This window comes from Oncorhynchus tshawytscha, linkage group LG04 (genome assembly GCF_018296145.1).
Source record: "Oncorhynchus tshawytscha isolate Ot180627B linkage group LG04, Otsh_v2.0, whole genome shotgun sequence".
NCBI lineage: Eukaryota > Metazoa > Chordata > Actinopteri > Salmoniformes > Salmonidae > Oncorhynchus > Oncorhynchus tshawytscha.
The window spans coordinates 39,298,472-39,320,548 of NC_056432.1; the positions used below are offsets into that span (position 1 = coordinate 39,298,472).

Sequence of the window (22,077 nt, forward strand, 5' to 3'; positions counted from 1 at the left end):
ATTATCATGAATCAAGTCAATAATCTACTGACAAATCCTTTTCAATCCTTGTCATATGAAGAGAAATTATAGAGAAAATGTATCCATGCTCATCGAAAATTGGACATAAACATTACACAACAAATTGGAAATTGCAAATTCAACAATGATCGGTTTGGAAGGAATCAGTGGCTAACTGCAAGTGTTACAAAGCAATCACTAGCCTGTTATTCAGTGGAGTGGGTGTGTGGTCCAAGTCTGGGTTTAAGGGTCTCTTTTCCAAGCTTAAAATGATTTTGATTTTATTTGATTAGGATCTCTTTTAGTCCTCATTTGGACTAATCTTCAAAGAGTCCTTAAACATTAAAATACAATTTATAATACGATCACATTTTCACATATAACACACTGTTACAAACAGACATAACGCACTAACATATTGATCAGATATATACTCTAACAGTCTTTTCTGTCTGGATAACACATAGATGGTGGACAATCTATTCCTAGAATTGACTAAATTCCTGTCTCTTACCATTGACTAATGTTGTGAATAGAGTTTTGCCGTTTAAAATGGTGTATATTATGAAATAAAATAAGAATGTTTTTTCAATTCTCTTGTTGATTGATGACCAACCAAGAGCATTGCGCAATGACTACAGCAGAAGAACCATATGTCCACCTTAAAACAATCCTTGCTGCTTTCTTCTGTGCATTCTGCAGCCTCCTAATTTCACTTGCTGATGCATTTCCCCAGACCACACGACAGTAGTTCACCTGACTCTCAATGAATGCTTGGGTTAAGAATCTTTCCCGTTAAATATGTAGCTATCCTTCTGATCATGCATGCAGCTTTAATATTTCTTTTAACATAGATGAGTTATTTGAGACAACCATGATAAGCAGTTGTCTAGCTGCACTCCTAGTAGTTTGGTTTCTGCCACTTTCTCAATTTGTACTCCCCCCATACTTAATGGTATTCCCATGCTGTGTTGGCCTTTTCTTGGTGGAACAGACCAACATACATTTGGTTTTCTTGGTGTTTAAAACGAGTTTGTTCCGGCAAACCCACCTCCTGATATTTTCCAACTCTACTTGTAGAGCTTGCTGTACCTGTTGAACCGATTGTCTTGCTGCATAAATTATAGTATAATCTGTAAATATAGTAGCTTGAGTTTCAGATAAGGCATAAGGAAGGTCGTTGGTATATATCAAGTAAAGTAGTGGCCCAAGGAAACCGGGAAAATAATGTTTTGAACGGTCATCCAACTCGGAATTCCAAGTTGGGAACTCGGACCACTTTCTAGAGCTACGACCTGAAGATCAGACATCATGATTCAACCTTGTTTTTTTCCAAGTTCCCAATTGTCTTGAGAGCACCATCAATCCAGAGAATGCCAGACTTTGATGACAAAGTTTGATGACGAAATTTGCCCACAAGAAGGACTGCCGCGCCATCTTCCTGTTCAAGTCAGCACAGCATAACAAGGTGAATCAAATGCTGCACCAAAATCACTAGACAGCTGGCCGCTTCAAACCCGGGCAAAACGGGGGTTTTGTTGTCTAGCTCCCTCATTAATGTCTTAATCGGAATTACGGATTGCCTCTTATCTGCTCGTCGTCCCATTATGCCATAGTTTGTACATCTTAATTGTCAGTAGAAACCACATTTGTTTAAGCAAGTCAGCCATATCAGCTTTTTTTTAAAGTAGTAAATGAGGCTGAATGAACAGTTTCACTGCCAGACAAGGCTCCGCTGATAACCAGGTGTGGCGGTGGTAAGGATTCACTCCATGGTGCTGAAAAGAAAGCTCTGCTGTTGGGACAACTTTATGTAGGCCCTAACAGTTTGTGGGCACCTTTAATCACCTTTATAGTGCAATTAATTAGGGTTCAATTCCCGGTCCGACTCTCTTCTCTGTATACATCAATGATGTTGCTCTTGCTGCTGGTGATTCTCTGATCCACCTCTACGCAGACTACACCATTCTGTATACTTCTGGCCCTTCTTTGGACACTGTGTTAACTAATCTCCAAACGAGCTTCAATGCCATACAGCTCTCCTTCCGTGGCCTCCAATTGCTCTTAAATGCGAGTAAAACTAAATGCATGCTCATCAACCGATCGCTGCCTGCACCTGCCCGCCCGTCAAGCATCACTACTCTGGACGGTTCTGACTTAAAATATGTGGACAACCACAAATACCTAGGTGTCTGGTTAGACTGTAAACTCTCCTTCCAGACTCACATTAAGCATCTCCAATCCAAAATTAAATCTAGAATCGGCTTCCTATGCCACAACAAAGCATCCGTCACTCATGCTGCCAAACATACCCTCGTAAAACTGACTATCCTACTGATCCTTGACTTCGGCGATGTCATTTACAAAATAGCCTCCAACACTCTACTCAGCAAATTGGATGCAGTCTATCACAGTGCCATCCGTTTTGTCACCAAAGCCCCATATACTACCCACCACTGCGACCTGTATGCTCTCGTTGGCTGGCCCTCACTTCATATTCATCGCCAAACCCACTGGCTCCAGGTCATCTATAAATCTTTGCTAGGTAAAGCCCCGCCTTATCTCAGCTCACTAGTCCCCATAGCAGCATAGTAGTACGCGCTCCAGCAGGTATATTTCACTGGTCACCCCCAAAGCCAATTATTTCTTTGGCCGCCTTTCCTTCCAGTTCTTTGCTGCCAATGACTGGAACGAACTGTAAAAATCACTGAAGCTGGAGACTCATCATCTCCCTCACTAACTTTAAGCACCAGCTGTCAGAGCAGCTCACAGATCACTGCACCTGTACATAGCCCATCTGTAAATATAGCCCATCCAACTACCTTATCCCCATACTGTTATTTACCTTTTTTGCTCCTTTGCACCCCAGTATCTCTACTTGCACATTCATCTTCTGCACATCTATCACTCCAGTGTTTAATTGCTATATTGTAATTATTTCACCACTATGGCCTATTTATTGCCTTACCTCCCTTATCCTACCTCATTTGCACACACTGTATATATACTTTTTCTATTGCATTATTGACTGTATGTTTGTTTATTCCATGTATAACTCTGTGTTGTTGTTTATGATGCACTGCTTTGCTTTATCTTGGCCAGGTCACAGTTATAAATTAAAACTTGTTCTCAACTAGCCTACCTGGTTAAATAAAGGTGAAATAAAAAATTGAAAAATGAAAACATTACTGTATTGTTTAGTGTTGTGTTGTTTAGTGGCTTTGCTGGCATGCATCTAAAAAAATTAAAAACTGTCCCCAAAAAGACTTACATGCTAAAATCGCCACTGGTATGGCTTAAGGTGCAAGTTATGTGTGCTTAACCTCCTATTCCTCTCTAACTAAGAAGTTGAAATTAGACTTTGAATTTGAATACTGCCCTCCCTCTCATCCCTCACTACTTCTCCTCTTCTCTTCAACCTACTTCATCCCTTGTTCCCTTGTCTCTCACTCTACACAGCTGTCTGGTATACACATATCCATGGTTCTGATTCATGTTGTGGATCAAACACAGGCATTATGCATATGGGTGTGTGTGTGTATGTGTGAGAGTTGCTGTCGTCAGTTTACCCACAAACACTGCCTGCTTTAAAGGAGGAAGTAGAGAGGGAAAAGGATGAGGGGAAACAGAGAAAAGAAACAGCCCTAAATGTAAGTGGAACATAGTGGAAGAAGAGAAACAAGCCTAAAAAAAAAATTCTCCATAATTCATGAATGTTTATTTGACACGTGATGCTATTGTGCATGCATGTTAAGACGCTTTTAGCGCTGTCGTCGCTTGTCTTTGTTTAAGAGAACTCTCTCAAAGTTAGGTATTTGTTCCCACGTGTTGTCCAGCACGCAATACTGAATCGCTCTCTATACTGTTGTAGTATGAATGCCATAGTTAAGACAAACATGTTGGAAGAAACACTCATAAATTACAACTAATGTTGTGCATTCTGCTGTGTCCAATTTATAACGGAAATACCTTTATTGAGACTGTTGCCTAAGCCTGGGGTTACACAAAGCAACTATCATGCAATTTTAGTTGCAGTTGCAAGTGGCATCATCTCAAGTAACTTTGCTGTTACATGAAGCAACTCAAATGCGATTAAAATTGCATGGAACAGGCAATCAAATTGAAGATGCTTCTGTCATATTGTTTGAGAATTCTAAACTCACCCCATTTCAACAGTGGAGATTTGTAAAAACCCTACTGTCTGTCTCTCCGATATTTGCAACATTGTTTCAATATTCAAATTCGATGTCCAGCTGTCCCATAGCGTCGGGATTCGGGACGAGACAGATACAGGCAGGCAACGTTTCTCAACCAGTTGAAATCATGAATCTGCTGGCATCATTTTTATGGATATACACAAAGAAATGTAATTGAAAAAATGTCAAAAGAAACTAAGTGCAGCTAGTTTGCAGTCTTTCCAGCTTGAAGCGATTGTGTTAGCTGCTGTTGTTGGCTAGCTCCTCTGAACATCAGTGTCCTGATGAGTGAGCACATTTTCCAGGCGAAAGCATGCCTCATTAGCTCATTGTTATGGATGTATCCAAATAAATGTCTCTGGAAAACAGCTTAACCCTCTATGGCATGACTTTTTATTTTTTGGGGAAAAAATATTTCACCCGGTTTTTGGGGAGCTTCGGGGTCCCTGATAATATATCCATCATAAAATTTGTCGTCGTCGTCCCCCAAACAGATATTGGTTTCTTGCTAAAACACCAAGGTTTTCTATAGTACGTATGATAAGTGGAATAAGGAAAACAAGCAATATATGCATTAGAACAAGTTTAATTTAGACAAACATCAACCACAAATAGTTCCAGTCAATCACAATAAGAAGCTTCAAAGTCAAAACATCAAACAATCAAATAAACTAACATCCAAATGAGTGTGTGTGTGTGTGTGTGTGTGGAAGGGTTAGCCTATGTGTGCGGGTATATGTGCAAGTGTGTGTGTGTTTCAGTGTGTCTGAATGTGTGTTTGTGTGGGTTATTATTTGAATCAGTGTTTCTCTTTTTGACAAAGCACACTCTGATTTCCAATTCTGTGTGGAACCTCAGGAAGCAGTTGCTGGTGGATGTGAAACAGAGGTGGACATCACATTTCTGGCACTTGGCTTTTGGTGTACCTGTGCACCCTGGTACCTTGCATCTCCCCTTCTTTTCAGTGGGCTGTGACATCCAGGTGCACATCAGGGACTGGAATTGGAGCAGCGGGTTCTTTTCTCCTCTTCTCCTCATACCTCACCAGCAATTGTGGAACTGGGACAACATTTCTCGCGCTCCAGACTCTTTCCACCTTTGCAATGTATGACTTGAAGGTATACAGCTTCATTTGTTCCTTCTTTCTCATGCCAGTGCCTTCACAATCTCTTTGGTAGAGCAGCCAGGTGGTCACAATGATCATATCCAGGAAGTGGAAGACCAGCCGGCGGTAACACTTCTTTGATCTGATTTTGTCCTGGTACAGTGAGTCGAGCAGATTCACCCCACCCATATTCTTGTTGTATTCTTACACCACAGCAGGGCAGGGGACTTTGGCGATACTCTTTCGCTTCAGATCCCAACTGTCAACCTCAGGGATTTTTTGATGGCCTCCCATCTATTCAGTATCATGGTGTCAGCTACTTGGGACACTCGGCAGGCTTTGTTCCAAAACATGAAGGTGCCTGGTAAACCAAACAATGTACACCACAATACCCAGGAACTGCTCCAATTCTTTTGGAGTGAGGTTAAGGGGCTTGTTTACGTTACATTGTATCGCATATAGATTTGACTGCCCTACAATAACTTCCAGAATGTCTTCAGAGAAAAACTGCTTGGAGTACTGGAGGGGGGGACATGATATCATCAGATCTTGAAAGCAGGCCCTGCCATTCTGGGTAAGCATTGAAGTATGCATTGTGGGGTGTTGTCCACCGGGGTAGGCGTGGAACATCAACCTCTGCTACATCTTCATCCTCAGGCATTCTCCTTTATAAAAGAAAGCAGGAAGCACACATTTGAATGTGTCATATACCCTTCTTCATCCACTGACACGCATGCAAACACACACACACCACACACACATTACTTTGCTGACTGACCCCTAACTGACCCCTGACCTCCTAACTGTCTTTCGAACCTGATTCGGGGATCCACTCTTCCTGACTCTCCTCAAGCTCACTGTCCTCACTGTCAGCGGGAATGACCCTAACTGTTCGATGATGTTCCTTCTGCCCATAAAACATTCTTGTGTCCATTTCCTGTAAGTATCAGTAGATAGTAAAGTAAAAATATTGACCATGGTCATAATTATGCATCCGAGCACATCTCCACACTTCAGCATGATATGGCCCGAACAAAAGTGGTCTAACGGCACAATGTTGCCCTGAGGCAAAAACCAAAAAAACACAGTTTTAGTATATAAATAAAAACAAAATAAGTATTTAAACAATCAAACATACTTCTTTACATACTCATGCACATGCATATATTTTTTTATGTGAAGTTATTGGAATTTAAACATGTTAAAAAGTGATTTTCTCTTACCAATTGGTGGGCCTGTGTCCCATGTGGCTTTGCTTCCTGAAAGGACTGCTCCACCCCCAGGCAAAAGGCCACACTCACTTCAGCCCCTGTCACGCCCTGGTCGAAGTATTTTGTGTTTATCTTCATTTATTTGGTCAGGCCAGGGTGTGGCATGGGTTTTTGTATGTGGTGTGTATGTATTGGGATTGTAGCTTAGTGGGGTGTTCTAGTTAATTCTATGGCTGTCTGAAGTGGTTCTCAATCAGAGGCAGGTGTTTATCGTTGTCTCTGATTGGGAACCATATTTAGGCAGCCATATTCTTTGAGTGTTTTGTGGGTGATTGTCCTTGTTCCTGTCTCTGTGTTAGTTTACACTAGTATAGGCTGGTTTGGTTTTTGTTACGTTCTTTGTTTTGTAGTGTTTATAATTGATTCGTGTTTTACGTTTGGTTATTAAACATGGATCGCAATCTACACGCTGCATTTTGGTCCGACTCCTTCACCACAAGAGAACCGTTACAGCCCCTCATTTCATTGGACACAGACATGTTAGAAAATATATCTATATTTTTTTATTTTAAAAAAATGAAAGGGGTGGTGTGAGGTACAAAAAGGTAGCTTGTTGCCTGAGGGAAACACCATGCCACAGAGGGTTAAACAAATGCAAATGCAGCTACTTTGCTGTTATTCTGCCTGCACTTTTTGACGTGACTGTAAATTAGCCGTAGTTGGCTAGCTAGCAAGCAAGGGATAAGAATGTTGCCAGCCAGTATGGCAATGGAACATTTAGAACGAATGACTAGGTCGCGTCTCTAGCAACTGAACCGATAGAACGAACGACCAGCCGGCTTGGGTAGCAACCCTAGATTTGTGTCGGGACTATATCTTGTGGAAGGATGAAATAGTATGAATTTTTTTTGATGAAAATATGTCAGTCATTATTTGAATATGTTGGTAACCTGTTGTATAAAACTGATGTTTGGAGGATATATTGGCACGGGTGTTGTTAAGCTCAACTTTGTCTCGGGCCTAACACCCGTGCCAATATATCCTCCAAACACCGTCTTCAAGGGCATTATCACTTAAACATCTCCTGCTGTGCTTGTCTTTGTTCTGTCAACCTTGGTAGAGGGTTGTTCTGCACAGCACTGACAGCTGTGTGTTGACATGACAACTGGGTCAGGATTCCGAACCGTCGAATGGATCATGTGACAAAAGTGTTTGTTTTGATTGGCTGTTGAAAAGTTTTAATGAGATGCAACCAAGTTGCAGGGGGGTGCTTCGCGAAGCAATCAAGAAAAAACTCAGTTGCAAAAGACTCAAATTGTGTGCAAGTTGCATCATGTAACGGCAGCCTAACGGTTTGCGTGTTAGATACCAAGCTAAAGCTAACGTGTGTTTTCTAGACAGCTGGTTTACAAATAAAATACTGTCAAGGTCTCTTACACAAATCAACTGGGTGCCTGTGACAGTACGATGCACTCCCTGAAATGACTCAGTGATGAAAGAGAGAGAGAGAGAGCGAGCAAGAGAGAGCACCTCCTCCAGACCTAAATTAATGAGGGGAGTTTTGGTGTGTGTGCACGTGTGTATTAGCGTGCGTGCGTTACTCTTCATATACAAACTTCTCAGTCCAATCTCCACCCATCCATATGTGTTCCTTTAATCTGAATATAATAAATTGAACCAAATTGATACAATGAAACACTGTCCATACTCCTCTGCAACACATGAGAACCCTGGTGCACTGAATACACCAACAATTTATTGTACCCTTTATCCTGTAAGAGCTACACTGTGACACATGATTCATACAGTCACAGCCACACAACGCTGTCCGGCAGAGAAGTGAGTTACAGTCCAGTCTCCATGAAAACGGTGTGCACTGCAGCAGCTCGGTGTTTAACACTGATTAAAACTGTCATGCCAATGTCATGCTGTAAATGTTCATACATTGATTCATTGCCACGGTTACACACCACTGCCCATTGTCGCACAGCCGCCAGGCCTAAGGAACTAAAATGTTGACAAGCTGTTGTAGCAGTGTCAGTCTCACCAACGCAAACCCAGCTCCTGGTCCCGTCTACAGTAGTACAGCTAGGCTGTCTCCCAAATGGAACCCTATTCCATATATACTGTAGTGCGCAACTTCTGAGCTGGGTTTGAGTTGGTGAGACAGACACTAGCTTTCCTCCTTTACCGCCAGCCCATCCATGCACAGACAGCAACCCAGACACTCACGCACACCAATCATTATTGACTTCTGGAGTCAACTGTCTGGCTCTTAGGCAAAGTGTTGTATGATCACGCTACCTGGAACAGTGAGAGGCTACTGAGACATGGTCGATCATTAGAGTTGGTCTGACGGACAGGGTGTGAGTGTGAGGGGGGGCACAACAACAATGTTAGAGGGTGCCTGTGCGTCTGTGTGTGTGCACGTGTGTGTCTGCGCAGGGGTTGTTGGGGCGGGGGCCACACCACACTACAGCACTGTGTACAGGGCAGCCAGGTCAGACATGGAAGGTACCTCTCAGTCTCTGTTATAGTAGAGGTTGCCTCCTGTTCTCGTTTCCTCCTCTTTCTCTCAGCAATGCACCGGAATGCCCTGCTGGGACGTCACAGTGTTAACGGGGTCAGGGCTCAGAGGTCAGAAGTGAGGGGCTGGGTTTGTGAGTGCAGGGTTAGAAGGCGTTAGTGAGCGGGGATCCACGCCACAGAGAATTAGCCATCACAGGGTTAGCACTGGTTAGTGGCTAGTGGGTTAGAGCCAGCAGCACAGGTGCTTGTTGTACACGACACACACTGCAAACACACACATAAGGATACCACCAAGACAGCAATTGTGTTTGTGTGTACCTTCTAAATGGATATATGTTGTGACAGGGTGCCAAAAAGAGTAACCATCATGTGTGACAGATGCTATCCATATTCTACGCACTGGGGTCAATCACTGCCTGTCACACAGATGATGAGAACTGTCTGTGTGTGTGTGTGTTTGTGTGTGTTGCCTACTGTGCATAAACTAGACTGCTGTATGCTGTGGTATAAACTAATAACTACTAATGAGGATTATAAAACAAATGACTTCACAACCTGTTCTATGTATACTGGACAGTGCACAATTAAGAAATAAGGCCCAAAAGACTCGTGCTATGTGCTGAATATAGTTACAAGTAAATTGCGTTGTTTGGCCCGAAGTCAACCCATTTACCGGTGACAGAATTCAGCACATAGCACGGTCTCGAGTGCTTTATTGCTTTAATAAAACGGTTACCAACATTAAAATAACAATACATTTAACTTGTTTAGTATGGTCTGTTTGAAACTCCACTTACTACTTGTAGCTGTATAGTCTGTTTGTGTTGGTCTTGGCTAGCTTAATGCTACTGTTGGTAGCTAGCTAGCAGTCACTCACTCACAGCACCGTCATTAAAAGGGGCATGAGGGAAGCCCCACATGCCTACAATTGTATGTTTTTCTATGTAGTGAGAACGCTCAGGAGCAGGCAACGTTGAGAAGTAATCTTTAAACGTGTTGCCCTTTTCTTACATTTAGCTTTGTAATTAACTAAAACAAGGAGACAACAAAAAAATTGCATTCGCACCAATGGGGTAACCTAGGTAACCACAGGTTGTTTTCCCCACAGGCGGGAGGGGGCGCAACGTTATAGCTAATACCAACTGGGACTATGCTAAACTGGATAACTAGCTAGCCTACAGCTAGCCTAGTTATGTCTGCTAACGCTCTGTACATTGCCAATTATCGTCCATCCACTAAAAAAAGTGTTCTGTGTCGCCTGGTGCACCACTCCGGCAGAAAAGAGGAAGTTAATGGATACTGTTCCTGGAGACAATGTACCAGGCGACATGGGACACTTTTATAGTGGATGTACAATAAATGGCAATGTACAGATTAATGAGAACAAAACATCGTAAAAGTTAGCAGACATAACTAAATAAGCTATAGGCTAGCTAGCTAGTTTAGCAACAATTGTTTGTTAGAAGTATAGAAAGAACAACCAGTGTTTTTCCATAACAACATTGCCGGACTCTTTCGTCTAAAGGAATACTTCAATAGTATGAATTGAATTATCAAGATGAAGTTAATGAAAATGTGTCATTTATTTACATTTTGGTAACAGTTTTATAGAACTAATAAGGCACTCGAGACCGTGCTATGTGCAGAATACAGTCTAAGTTAAATGGGTTGGCTGACCTTTCGCGTCGCATCGGGCTGAACAACAGCATTTACCCGTGACTGTATTCAGCACATAGCATGGTCTCTTGTGCCTTATTGCTTAATTATGAAATATAATCCATTCACTCTCAATGCGTCCCAAATGGGAACCTATTTCCTTCATAGTACTCTACTTTTGACTAAGGTAGTGCCCTATATAGGGAATAGGGTGTCAGTTGCGATCTACTTCTATCTAGACGGGCACCACTAAAACAATGAGTCGCATAATGGCCTTTTCTTGAGACCACCTACAATGTGTACTTTTCATTACACTTGTGCACTTGTGTATTATACAATATTGCGTAACTACAGTAAGCCTATATTGCTCTAGGCAATTCTTTGTTCCTTCCTTTTGAAGAGTCAGTCGTCCTTTTGTTGCACGGAATGAACTGACGAAGCCAAACTTAAAACAACGTCAGTGTGGAGAGGGTTGTGTGTGTGTGTCATGACCCTGGCTACAGAGGAACAGAACACTACATTACCATCTCTAGTGTGACTCATTGTGCTACAGTACTGTGTCTTTTATGTTCTGCATTGTTGATCCGTAGATTAATACAATTTAATACCAGCTACACTGTTATAGTGAGAATTCAATCTGCACTTATTTACAATTTAGACTGATTGTGCAGAATATGTATTGTTTATTCATTGGAGCTTTGGATACTGTTGATGTTTTTCCGTAACATCGAACACTCAGTACAGGGGGGTTAAGAGGGGTTAATAAGGATGAAGGATACAGTGGGTAATAGCACACAGGGAGACATAGCCAAGAGTTTAACAGTGAGTTGTCTGAGGGGCACAGAGAAGGAGTGAGAGAAAGAGAGAGTTACTCACGATATACTGTAGGCGCAGGAGTTGGTGCAGGCCGTGTGGCGGAAGGGAAGGAAAGAGAGGAGAATCAAGTTAAGACACTTTAGTAATAAATAAAGAACTTGACAGAGAGATATACGTTTGGGAGAGCTAGCTGTCAATCATATGATATTTCAGTCAAGGACACTGTGTGCATCACAAATGGCACCCTATTCCCTATATAGTGCACTACTTTTCACCAGAGCCCTATGGGTCCTGGTCAAAAGTACAGCACTATATAGGGGATAAAGATGACGCAGAGGACAGGAGGGACAGCGACAGATGGAGAAGAAAAATAAACAAAGACGTTGACAGATGTGCACAGAGAGGGAGCGATGGAGAGAGAGTGTGGGATCCAGGGGGACGGCCAGATAGGAGATGAGTGGAGAGATGAGTGGAGTGAGAGAGGGAGCAGGGAGAATGACAGTGGCGTGCTGGGAGTGCAGGGTGTGTGTGGGCCGTAATTACTAGTTCAACCAGACAGGTGATAATTAAGCAGTCAGCAGTGTGTGTGTGTGCGTGCGTGCGTGCGTGCGCGTGCGTGTGTGCCTCGTGTGTGTGTATGTGTGTAGACTAATGAACCTGCTCATGCAACACACAGTGCCCAAGGTCCGAAGGCCTTGCACAGTCATTAGCCCTTCTGTACTGCATGACAGAGCCTCTCTGAAACTACTGGCCTCCAACTGTGTCCAAGGGAGAGCCATGTGAAGGAGTCAAAACGTCTCAAATGGCACCCTTTTCCCTTTATAGAGCACTATATACTGTTGGGAATCCGGTGCATATTTGGGAGGCACTCTGAACTCTCATCTATCTTTAGATCCGTGTTGAGAACACGGAACTCTTGAGGAAGCCATGTCATGTTCGTTAGGAGTGTGTTATATCTGGACTGGGCGTATCCTATACTCACGCCTGCATTGTTGTGGTTGCCGTCTGGAAGCTGAACATATTCTCTTTGGGGAACCAGCTATTAGGGTTGTCCTCTACATACCAAGGAAACAAAGCAGCAGTTTATCCCACAACATAAGACTCCAACTATTGTTCTCTCTCAGTTACCATGCTTCATACAATGTTAGAGCTGAGATCCGTTCTCAAACTTTTTGGGGGCCGGGGACCCCTTTTTTGATAGTAAATTAGTCAGGTACCCCTTCAAACCAAGTCTCGGGCACTGGGAAAGAACATGTTGATTTTAGGTTGTTGCAGCTTTAACGTTAATATCCTGCAATTCTACACATTTTTCCATGAGGCAGATAGAAAACGTTGGTGTTTTAAAGCTTAAAATACAGTGAATTTATGAAAAATAAAGACTGTTGGGGAATACAAGAAGTATTGAGTTGTAAAATCTATAATTTTACCTTTATTTAACTAGGCAAGTCAGTTAAGAACAAATTCTTATTTTCAATGACAGCCTGTTCGGGGGCAGAACGACAGCTCAGGGGTTTGAACTTGCAACCTTCCGGTTACTAGTCCAACGCTCTAACCACTAGGCTACCCTGCCGCCCCAATTGGGGTACTGTGGATACCAAAATCACCGTGAGCCTCCCAGGCTCATGTTAACCCAGGGTTAAGAACATATATTCTAGTTGAGTAATATTACATTGTATTGTATCACTCACTCTACACTTATTCCACAGATCTCTTGGCCAATATGCATTTAATCTGTTGTTAGTAATATTCATAAAAAATAAACATAATGATGAGTTTATATATATTTTTACAGTATATAGTACCAGTAAAAAGTTTGGTCACACCTACTCATTCAAGGGTTTTTCTTTATTTTTACTATTTTCTACATTGTAGAATAATAGTGAAGACATCAAAACTATGAAACAAGAAAAATGGAATCATGTAGTAACAAAAAAAAAGTTAAACAAATCAAAATAGATTTTATATTTGAGATTGGCTCAAACACATTAAGAAAAGAAATTCCACAAATTAACTTTTAAGCACACCTGTTAATTGAAATGCATTCCAGGTGACTACCTCATGAAGCTGGTTGAGAGAATGCTAAGAGTGTGCAAAACTGTCATCAAGGCAAAGGGAGGCTACTTTGAAGAATCTCAAATATAAAATATATTTGGATTTGTTTAACATTTTCTGGGTTACTACATGATTCCCTATGTGTTATTTCATAGTTTTGATGTATTCACTATTATTAGTAAAAATAAAGAAAAACCCTTGAATGAGTAGGTGTGATTGAGATTAAGATTTAGCTGCGGGCCCCCTGCAGTACCTCCGCGGGCCCCACAGTTTGAAGTAACATCATTGTTGTTGTAATACTACAAACGGACACGGCAGTTTCATCGATACAGATTCCAAACGCTTTGCGTTTGATAAAAACATTCTGTTCCAAATTAATCTTATCATAGTGGACAAGGGATGGCGCTAAAGAGATATATAGACACCTAAGGCCCCACTCCCCTCCATTCTTCCCTCCCCCTCCTCCTCACCTCTCTCCTCAGCAGAGCCTTGTCTATCTCTGTCTCGGTCTTCGCTATACATCCTCTCCAGCTTCTTCCTTTGTTTGCCTCCGTCTTGCTGGGACGTCTCCAGATCCAGGGAGCGCTGGCTCTGACATGGGGCCCTGATGCAGGTCACAGACTCTGGGGTGCAGTCCTCCCGCGAGCCCCCCCTCCGCACCCCCCAGTCCCGGATGTTATGGGCGCTCCCCGAGCTCTGCAGGGGCTGGGACTGGGACCTGTGGTTCTGTGGGCCATGGTTATGGTTGCCACGGTGATGGTTGCCACCACCACTGCCGCCGTGTTGGTATTTGCTGCCTGGTGGTTGTGGATTGGAGTACGAGGGCTGGTTGGAGGAGGGAGGAGGGGACAGGGGCTGCTTCAGCACCTCCAGCTCCAGGCTCTCCTCGCTGCCTTGGCCCCCTAGCATGCCTCCCTCCCTGGTGATGGTGTAGACCCGCTGGGCAGCTGGCTTCAGGCCCGTCAGACTTCCCTCAGTGGACCTGGGAGGAGGCTGCTGCTCAAAGGAGAAGCTGCGCCCTGCTGAGAGCCTGCGCTTGGACGGTCCTGTGGACTGCAAACTATCTGGCTGCAGGGTGCTGGGCTGGGGATGGAGACAGCTGGACTGGGGATGCAGGGTGCTGGGCTGTGACTGGAGACTGTGGGCCTGGGGCTGATTCTGAGGGTGCAGGTTGTTGTGGAGACGACTGAGGTCAGGGGAGTCTGTGTCTTGGCCGATAAAGGTATCAGACAGCAGGTGATCTGGAGAGAGAGAGAGAGAGTGAGAGAGAGGGGGGGAGAGAGAGAGAGAGAGAGAGAGAGAGAGAGGGCGAAGAGATGAGCTGTTTGTCTTTTGATCTCAAGGCCTTGGCAACATTTGAGCAAACATCAGGGAGCCAAGAAATCTTTTGGGAGATGAGAGGGGGAATGAGATGTGAAGAGATGGATGACGGAGAAGGGGAATTGGGAGGGACTTTAAGAGGATAAGTTGAAGGATAGAAGGGGTTTGGCAGACTTGCCTGGTCCTGGGCCTTGGGAAGATATACCCTCTCACAGTAAAATATGCCAATAATGTGGTCAAATTTTCAGAGCATTCTCTGCTTCTAACTGCTATACAGTGAGATGAGAGGAAGGCCGAGTGATGTGGAAGGTTACACGAAATATGAAGCCATGTGATGAGGAAAGTCCTTGGAAATGTACTAGATGAGGTTGAGATGTAGGCTACCAGATGAGGCTGGGCACAGGTGAAGACGTTGCCTACCTGAGCCGGCACGGTTCTCAGGGTGTGTGTGAGACAGATAATCTCCAAAAGCTCTGGCTGCTCTGCAAAAAGAAGCACAACACAACACTGATTAGCACTGGACCACTGGCAGCCTGCCTGCCTGCCTGCCTGCCTGCCTGCCTGCCTGCCTGCCTGCCTGCCTGCCTGCCTGCCTGCCTGCCTGCCTGCCTCTCACCGTGAGCCTTCCTGCTGACTCCAACTGAGAGTGATTCACTATTTCAAGGCGTCTCCTACTCAGTAGCTAGCTACGTCCCAAATAGCATCAGAGCCCATAGGGTTCTGGTTAAAAGTAGTGCACTTTATAGGAAATAGGGTTCCATTTGCGATGCAAACAATGTTTTATGATTGTCTTGCGCAATCATTGATTAGACCTGAACATTTGTCTCATTGACTTGGCTTTAACTCTGATTTCCCTATGGAACTGTCTTCTTAAGCCGAAACTACTCGAGAAGGTCACTTCACGCTGCTAGTCTATATCTATACATCGCAAAAATGTTCATGGTCCGTGTTCTACACAGTGGCCATTATTCTCTCCTACAGAAGGTGAAATCCAATATGCAGTGTGTTCCAGACAGGTTTGATATGATTCCTCACGCTTGCACACACATATACACAAATACACACACACAGACAAGCACAGACACACACACATGCACGCACACACAAACACACGTAGTCGCGTGGGGAGCACTGGGCATGGAGCGTTAGAAGAGGGACGTGGGAGGCTGAGTATGTACATGAATTCAATCGTTACCTTCGTAAAACTTAAAAGCACTCCTTTCACATGTCACAAATTCAATCTCCCCTACGGTTTCTTAGCATGGGCCTGGGGATAGATTTGCAATACAAAACCAAAGCTGCGTGCAATTCTCTTCTCCAGGTTTAATACTTCCTAATACGATCTCCCATGTACTGTACCACACACAGTAGCAGGGTCATTTCATTCGGTTTTAGACTGTGGTGACAAATGTGTCTTCCATATGGCACCCTACAGTATTTCCTAACAGCGCACTACTTTTCATCATGGGCCACGGGGCTTTGGTCAGAGGTAGTGGACCTATATAGGGAATAGGGTGCCATTTGGGACACACACAGAGGCGTAGGTTTCCCTTCCAACTGGCCAACTTGGAATGTGAACAGTGCTTCAGATATGGTCATGTGAAGGCTGTAAACTGTGCAGACATTTTATTCCAGCTCAGTGCTAAAATACCAGATTGAACTAACAATCAAGACCATTGTTGAATCAGGTTTTAAGTGCTGGGCAGGAACAAAAGCCTGCACAAACTGCGGCTCCATGACCAACCCTCTGACAAAGGATTTCATACGGAACATCTTTATGAATACTTAAAACCTAATAGGGTGGGTTATGAAATATTACCATACATTTGATTTTAATTCTTCAACATCATTAAAAAAAAAAAAATCTATTTCCCAATTCCCTTTCCCTTAAAATGAGGAGTGAATGTGGAAATGTTTTATTTAGTGGCTAGAGCTATTGTTCTTGCTCTCTTAATAGGCAACAGAAAAAAAACATGGTCAGCAGTACTAAGTGGTTTAATACTGGTAATTAGATAAACTTTCGAACGCAAACACATTTCTACAAACACATTTCTAAGCACGCCCACATAGCTATGCAGACTGCACATAATATTTGCTAGAGACACAGAGGATATAGGCTAACACAAGTAGAGCATGTGCGTACATAGTTACACACATATGACACGCATACATGCGCGCGCACACACACACACCTACATAGATACACAGAGCTTTAATCCTCCCCCAGTCAGTGGTGCTGGCTGGCGTTGTGCAGTCTGTACACATCTCCGGGGGATGCTGCTATGAAATGGGATTGCTTTGTTGCTGTAGCCATGGCCCTCTCCCTGCTACAACAGACACACTCAAACTAATTAAATATGAGGGAGCACGTGTAGCAGCTCTCCCCCTGAAAATGCAGGTTGGCATTTATTGGGGTGACTCATGTACTGGAGGCAGCTCTGTAGTCACTAGTTGGCACAGGTACAAAGTCATAAAATCCGATTTTAAACCAAACCCTAACCTTAACCACACTGCTAATGTTATACCTAAACCTAACCACACTGCTAACCTTATGCCTAACCCTTACCACACTGCTAACTTTATGCCTAACCCTAACCTTAACCACACTGCTAACCTTATGCTTAACACAAACCTTAACCACACTGTTAACCTTATGCCTAACCTTAACCACACTGCTAACCTTATGATTAACCCTAACCTTAACCACACTGCTAACCTTATGCCTAACCCTAACCTTAACCGCACTGCTAACCTTATGCTTAACCCTAACCACACTGCTAATGTTATAACTAACCCTTACCACACTGCTAACTTTATGCCTAACCCTAACCTTAACCACACTGCTAACCTTATGCCTAACCCTAACCACACTGCTAACCTTATGCCTAACCCTTACCACACTGCTAACTTTATGCCTAACCCTAACCTTAACCACACTGCAGACCTTATGCTTAACACTAACCTTAACCACACTGTTAACCTTATGCCTAACCTTAACCACACTGCTAACCTTATGATTAACCCTAACCTTAACCACACTGCTAACCTTATGCCTAAACCTAACCTTAAATGAAGACCAAAAAGCTCATTTGTGTTTTCATAAATGTTTCTGATATATAGGCTAGCTAATATGGACTCTGCAGCTGGCACATCTAGTGGAAATCGCTTCATCCCAAAAAACAACAACCTGCCTTGAAAAGTCCCAGCAACTGGTAGAGAGAGGGAGAGGAGAGAATGCTATCATCCCTTATCTCTCCGGCTCCACTCCTTCCGATACACATTCTAAAGGGATGTGTGTAAAAAGGTAACAGGGATGACAAAACGCATTCACAACAACCACTTCCAGAGGACAAACTGGCATGGAGCCAATCTCTTTGTGGCACTACAAAGGTCCAATACAACACCAACTGATATCTCCCTGTTCCTAGCTCACCTCGGATTGCAATCATGCATATTGAAGTAAGAAAGTGGAGAAGATTATTTAAGAAAAGTGATGTAAACCCAAATGGCATGTTCTGTGAAAGCAAAGCAAATGCCTTTGCTTTTGTCTGTGGTGCTGTCATGTATAGGGAAGTAAACACACTCATGTATGCAGTGGTGTGGTCAGGCAGGAATAGTGTAGCCAAGCCCACACATTCCGCTGCTGTGCCTGGGGACATATACATACAGTGCGGTGCAATGTAAATACATTATACTGATGTGTATGCAGAGGGCTGTGACGACAAAATGCATTAGGGGCCGTAATAGAGGACATGAGTAGGGTAACCTGACCAGGACAAACTATAGGCCCTAGTTATAAGCCCAGAGTTGTTCCTCATCAGGTAATCAGGAAGGAATCCTGGCCCTTAGACATGAAGAAAGAAAAATTCAGCTCAATGAGGTAGTGACTGGAGTGACCGTCTTAAGCCACTTATCCGATCTGTGTCAAAAAGCCAGCCTTCGGTGTTCTGGCCCTGGGTGTCTTAGTGAAATCATGAGTGTAGCCCAGTTACTGGGTGTCTCATTGACACCAAACCGGGCTCTTTTATAATGTGTTAGAGTCATTTGGGAAAGAGGGGCACAGAGTGTTCCTGCTCAGCCACTGAATCTCATCACAGATCTCCTAACTGAGAGGATGACCTCTTTATGAGACACCCTATATATCTCCCTCTCCCCATCTTTCTCACCTTCCCTCTCTCCCTCCATCCCCCCTCTCTCTCGCCTTTCCCTCTGTCTTCCTCTGTCCCCCTCTTTCCCTCTGCTGCTATTGGACCAGGTCTCTCTTGGAAAAGAGATGTTATCTCAATGAGAAAAAAAACGGTGTAAATAAGGGTAAAATAAAAGGTCTCTCTCTCTCTCGCCTTCTCTTCTCGACTGTGTTCTCTCTCCAATACAAATACATCCAATTGAGTGAAATGACTAGATGACACAACAAAAATCAAGTTGGCCACTTAGCGTCTTAGTTTCTTGTCCTCAATTGCTCTCTCTCTCGCTCCCTCTCTCTCTCTCTCTCTCTCTCTCTCCCTCTCTTTCTCTCTGGGAGTCAAATGGAAATCTCTAATTTGGCAGGCCTTCAAAGTACCTGCTGGCCGCTTTCTCCGTTTCACTCTCTACACTGAGGTTCTTAGGTGATTAAATTGATGTTTATCAGAGTCCGTAAGAATGATTGCTTTGTAATTGGATTAAACAACAACAACAACAACACCAGATGTAGGAAATCACTGGGTAGTTAACGCCAAGTAAGCTTAATCAGTATTTTGACCACACGCAGACAGTCTCAGCCTACGGCACCGTGTTCCCTACATAGTGCACTAGGTTTGACCAGGTCCTCTATTGGGGACAGGGTGCCATTTGGAACGCAGTCTCAGCCCTACTTTGCATAACATGATGAGTTATGCTGAGCGCGAGCGCCGTAGCCGGCCCGGTGTGCAGCGTTAGTTTCTGACCCGCTGTGTCCTGCGTTCCATTCGGCTGTTCCGTCTGCCGTTGGCGCAACAGTAACATGGGCGTAATTACTCAGATCAATGATGGCCAGGCAGCCTCCACTGTACAGGATCACTGTCTCCCTGTGTCATTCCAGTCCAGGCTCCCTCTACAGGCTGTAATCAGAGTAATTACAGCAGCTAGATACCACAGATACATCCCCTCTGCACTGTAATCCCTGCCATACAGAGAGGAGGGGGGGGTGATAGGGAGGAGAGAGAGAGATCACCCACTCTATTTTCATCTGGGAGCCCTAGTCTAAAGTATTTGTCCTCTCTGGATATCGCTCTGTGTCCCTCTGACTGCCTGAGAGCACAGAGAGAAAATTGAACACAGGTTGGGTGAAAAGGCCGGTGGCTTAATTAAGATACATTAGTACTGAGATGGCCTGAGATTCAGACAATAAACACTAGGTGTCAGGCAGACAATTACCTCTCTGTCAGAAGTGGCTGTAGGTTCAGCACTAGGGCAGCGTGTGACTGTGTAATACAAAGATTGCGTCCGAACTGGCACCCTAGTCCCTACATAGTGTGCTACTTTTGACTAAAGGGCTCTGGTCAAAATGAGTTGACTATATAGGGAATAAGGTGCCAGTTTGGACGCACCCACCCCAACGCCAATGTACAATATCCTAATGGAATACACCAAGAGGCTGCTGAACCAGCTATTCCTCACATCAATGCCATGGCACCAGATGCGTTTCAGGCCTGTAATGTGGATGTAGAATAATTAGGAGAGAAGCCAAGATGCGCAGAAAGGGCTAATCGTGAGTGTAATGGAGCTAACCTCCACTGTGCTCGCTCTGCTGTGTTCAGCCATACAGTCACTGGTCAGCACTGCTCTGCAAGTGGCCACACAATACATTCTGCCTGGTATGATGAGTAGAGCCATGAAATGACACTGTACAACAGATGAAACAGTTTCGTCAACACTTCTGGAGTTCTATTGACTTGCATGGCCAGAGAAAGCTAACTTCAAGCCGCCTGCAATAATTGTCCTCCTAACTCTACTAAAATTCCCAGTGTAGCCAAGTATACACTTATTCTAATGTTACCAGGCCAAATATATCAATATTTTGCTCCAGTGCATTTTCAGGTACACATATTAGTCCATTTACCTTGAGGGCATAAATATGCCTCTTGGCTGAAACCACTCTCAGTCCTGTGTCCAGCAACCGTCCAGTCCAGCATTGCAAGATGAATAATAGAACATACCAGAATAAAGAAGTAGACGGTATCCTGTCTGTGTCCTCACCTTGTTACCCACTTTACCTTAATTCTAGCAGTAAACAAGATATGTCCTGGGTAACACGGGGTAATTGTCAGAACAAGTGTGTCCATGTTAGCTACATGGAAAAAGTGACCTTCAATGTTTAGTCGCTGCTGCTGGAGACTAATCAGCCAGTGATTGTGATTCTGAGGCAGAAGTGATGTAAAACCACACCACCATTACATTGATTGATTTTATAGTCTATCTACAGGTTGGTAAAAAAAAAAAAAGTCCATAACTCATGGAAATTATACCATCGTAGTGTTTAAAGTGAACACTAAAGTTAAGGGCGATTGCTTTCTGAAGAGTCTGGAACACGTCTCGGAATCTGTCATAGAAAAAGTGGAAAACACAGCTCTTGAGCTTCAGTCCAATAATATGTGTCTTTGATAATGTTGATCAGTTTGATTGACAGTGTGGGTTAGAGAGACAGAACGACTAAGATGAGAAACAGAGGAGATGAGAATGACAGAGTGTGTGAGACAGAAAGAGATTGTGTGTGCGAGTATGTGAGAGAGAGATCGAGAGAGAGAGGTAGAAAGAGAAGGGGTAGAGAGAGTGGTAGAGAGAGAGGTAGAGAGAGAGAGGGAGAGGTAGAAAGAAAGAGGTAGAGAGATAGAGTGAGTGTGTGTGTGTATGTGTATCTAACAGAAAGAGATCAAAAGTGTGTGTGTGTGTATGTGGTTGAGGCTGTGTAAGTGGATGTAAAGGTCAGTATGTTTCATTCTGTGATGTGTGTGTGTGAGAGAGAGAGAAAGAAGGAGAGCGTATAAAATAAATGTTCTGGTACACCATAGATGCCAGAGCTTGTTGGTTGGAAAGCTTAAAAATTATGGAAACTTTTTAGAAATGTGTTGTTGCCTACATGCTTCATGCCATTTGGAAATCAAGGGTTTAGGATTCAATTTTGTGTGCAGTTGATTGGTAGCATTTCATATGCCTTTTCATATCAGATCACACA

At 43.6% G+C, this 22,077-nt stretch overlaps 1 protein-coding gene across 4 annotated transcripts in view; it reads right to left on the reverse strand.

Annotated features, from left to right (window-relative positions):
• LOC112248696 (NMDA receptor synaptonuclear signaling and neuronal migration factor-like) overlaps positions 1-22,077 on the reverse strand; it is a 40,029-nt gene that overhangs the window by 14,505 nt on the left and 3,447 nt on the right. For 2 of the 4 annotated variants that reach the window (XM_024417943.2, XM_024417942.2), the window contains exons 2-6: positions 15,306-15,367; positions 14,036-14,806; positions 12,496-12,568; positions 11,574-11,579; positions 9,031-9,108 (exon numbers count right to left, since the gene is read on the reverse strand). In XM_024417943.2, coding sequence (XP_024273711.1) covers positions 9,031-9,108; positions 11,574-11,579; positions 12,496-12,568; positions 14,036-14,806; positions 15,306-15,367 — 990 coding nt within the window. The remainder of the gene's footprint in view (positions 1-9,030; positions 9,109-11,573; positions 11,580-12,495; positions 12,569-14,035; positions 14,807-15,305; positions 15,368-22,077) is intronic. The other 2 variants (XM_024417945.2, XM_024417944.2) reach the window with 1 other exon arrangement.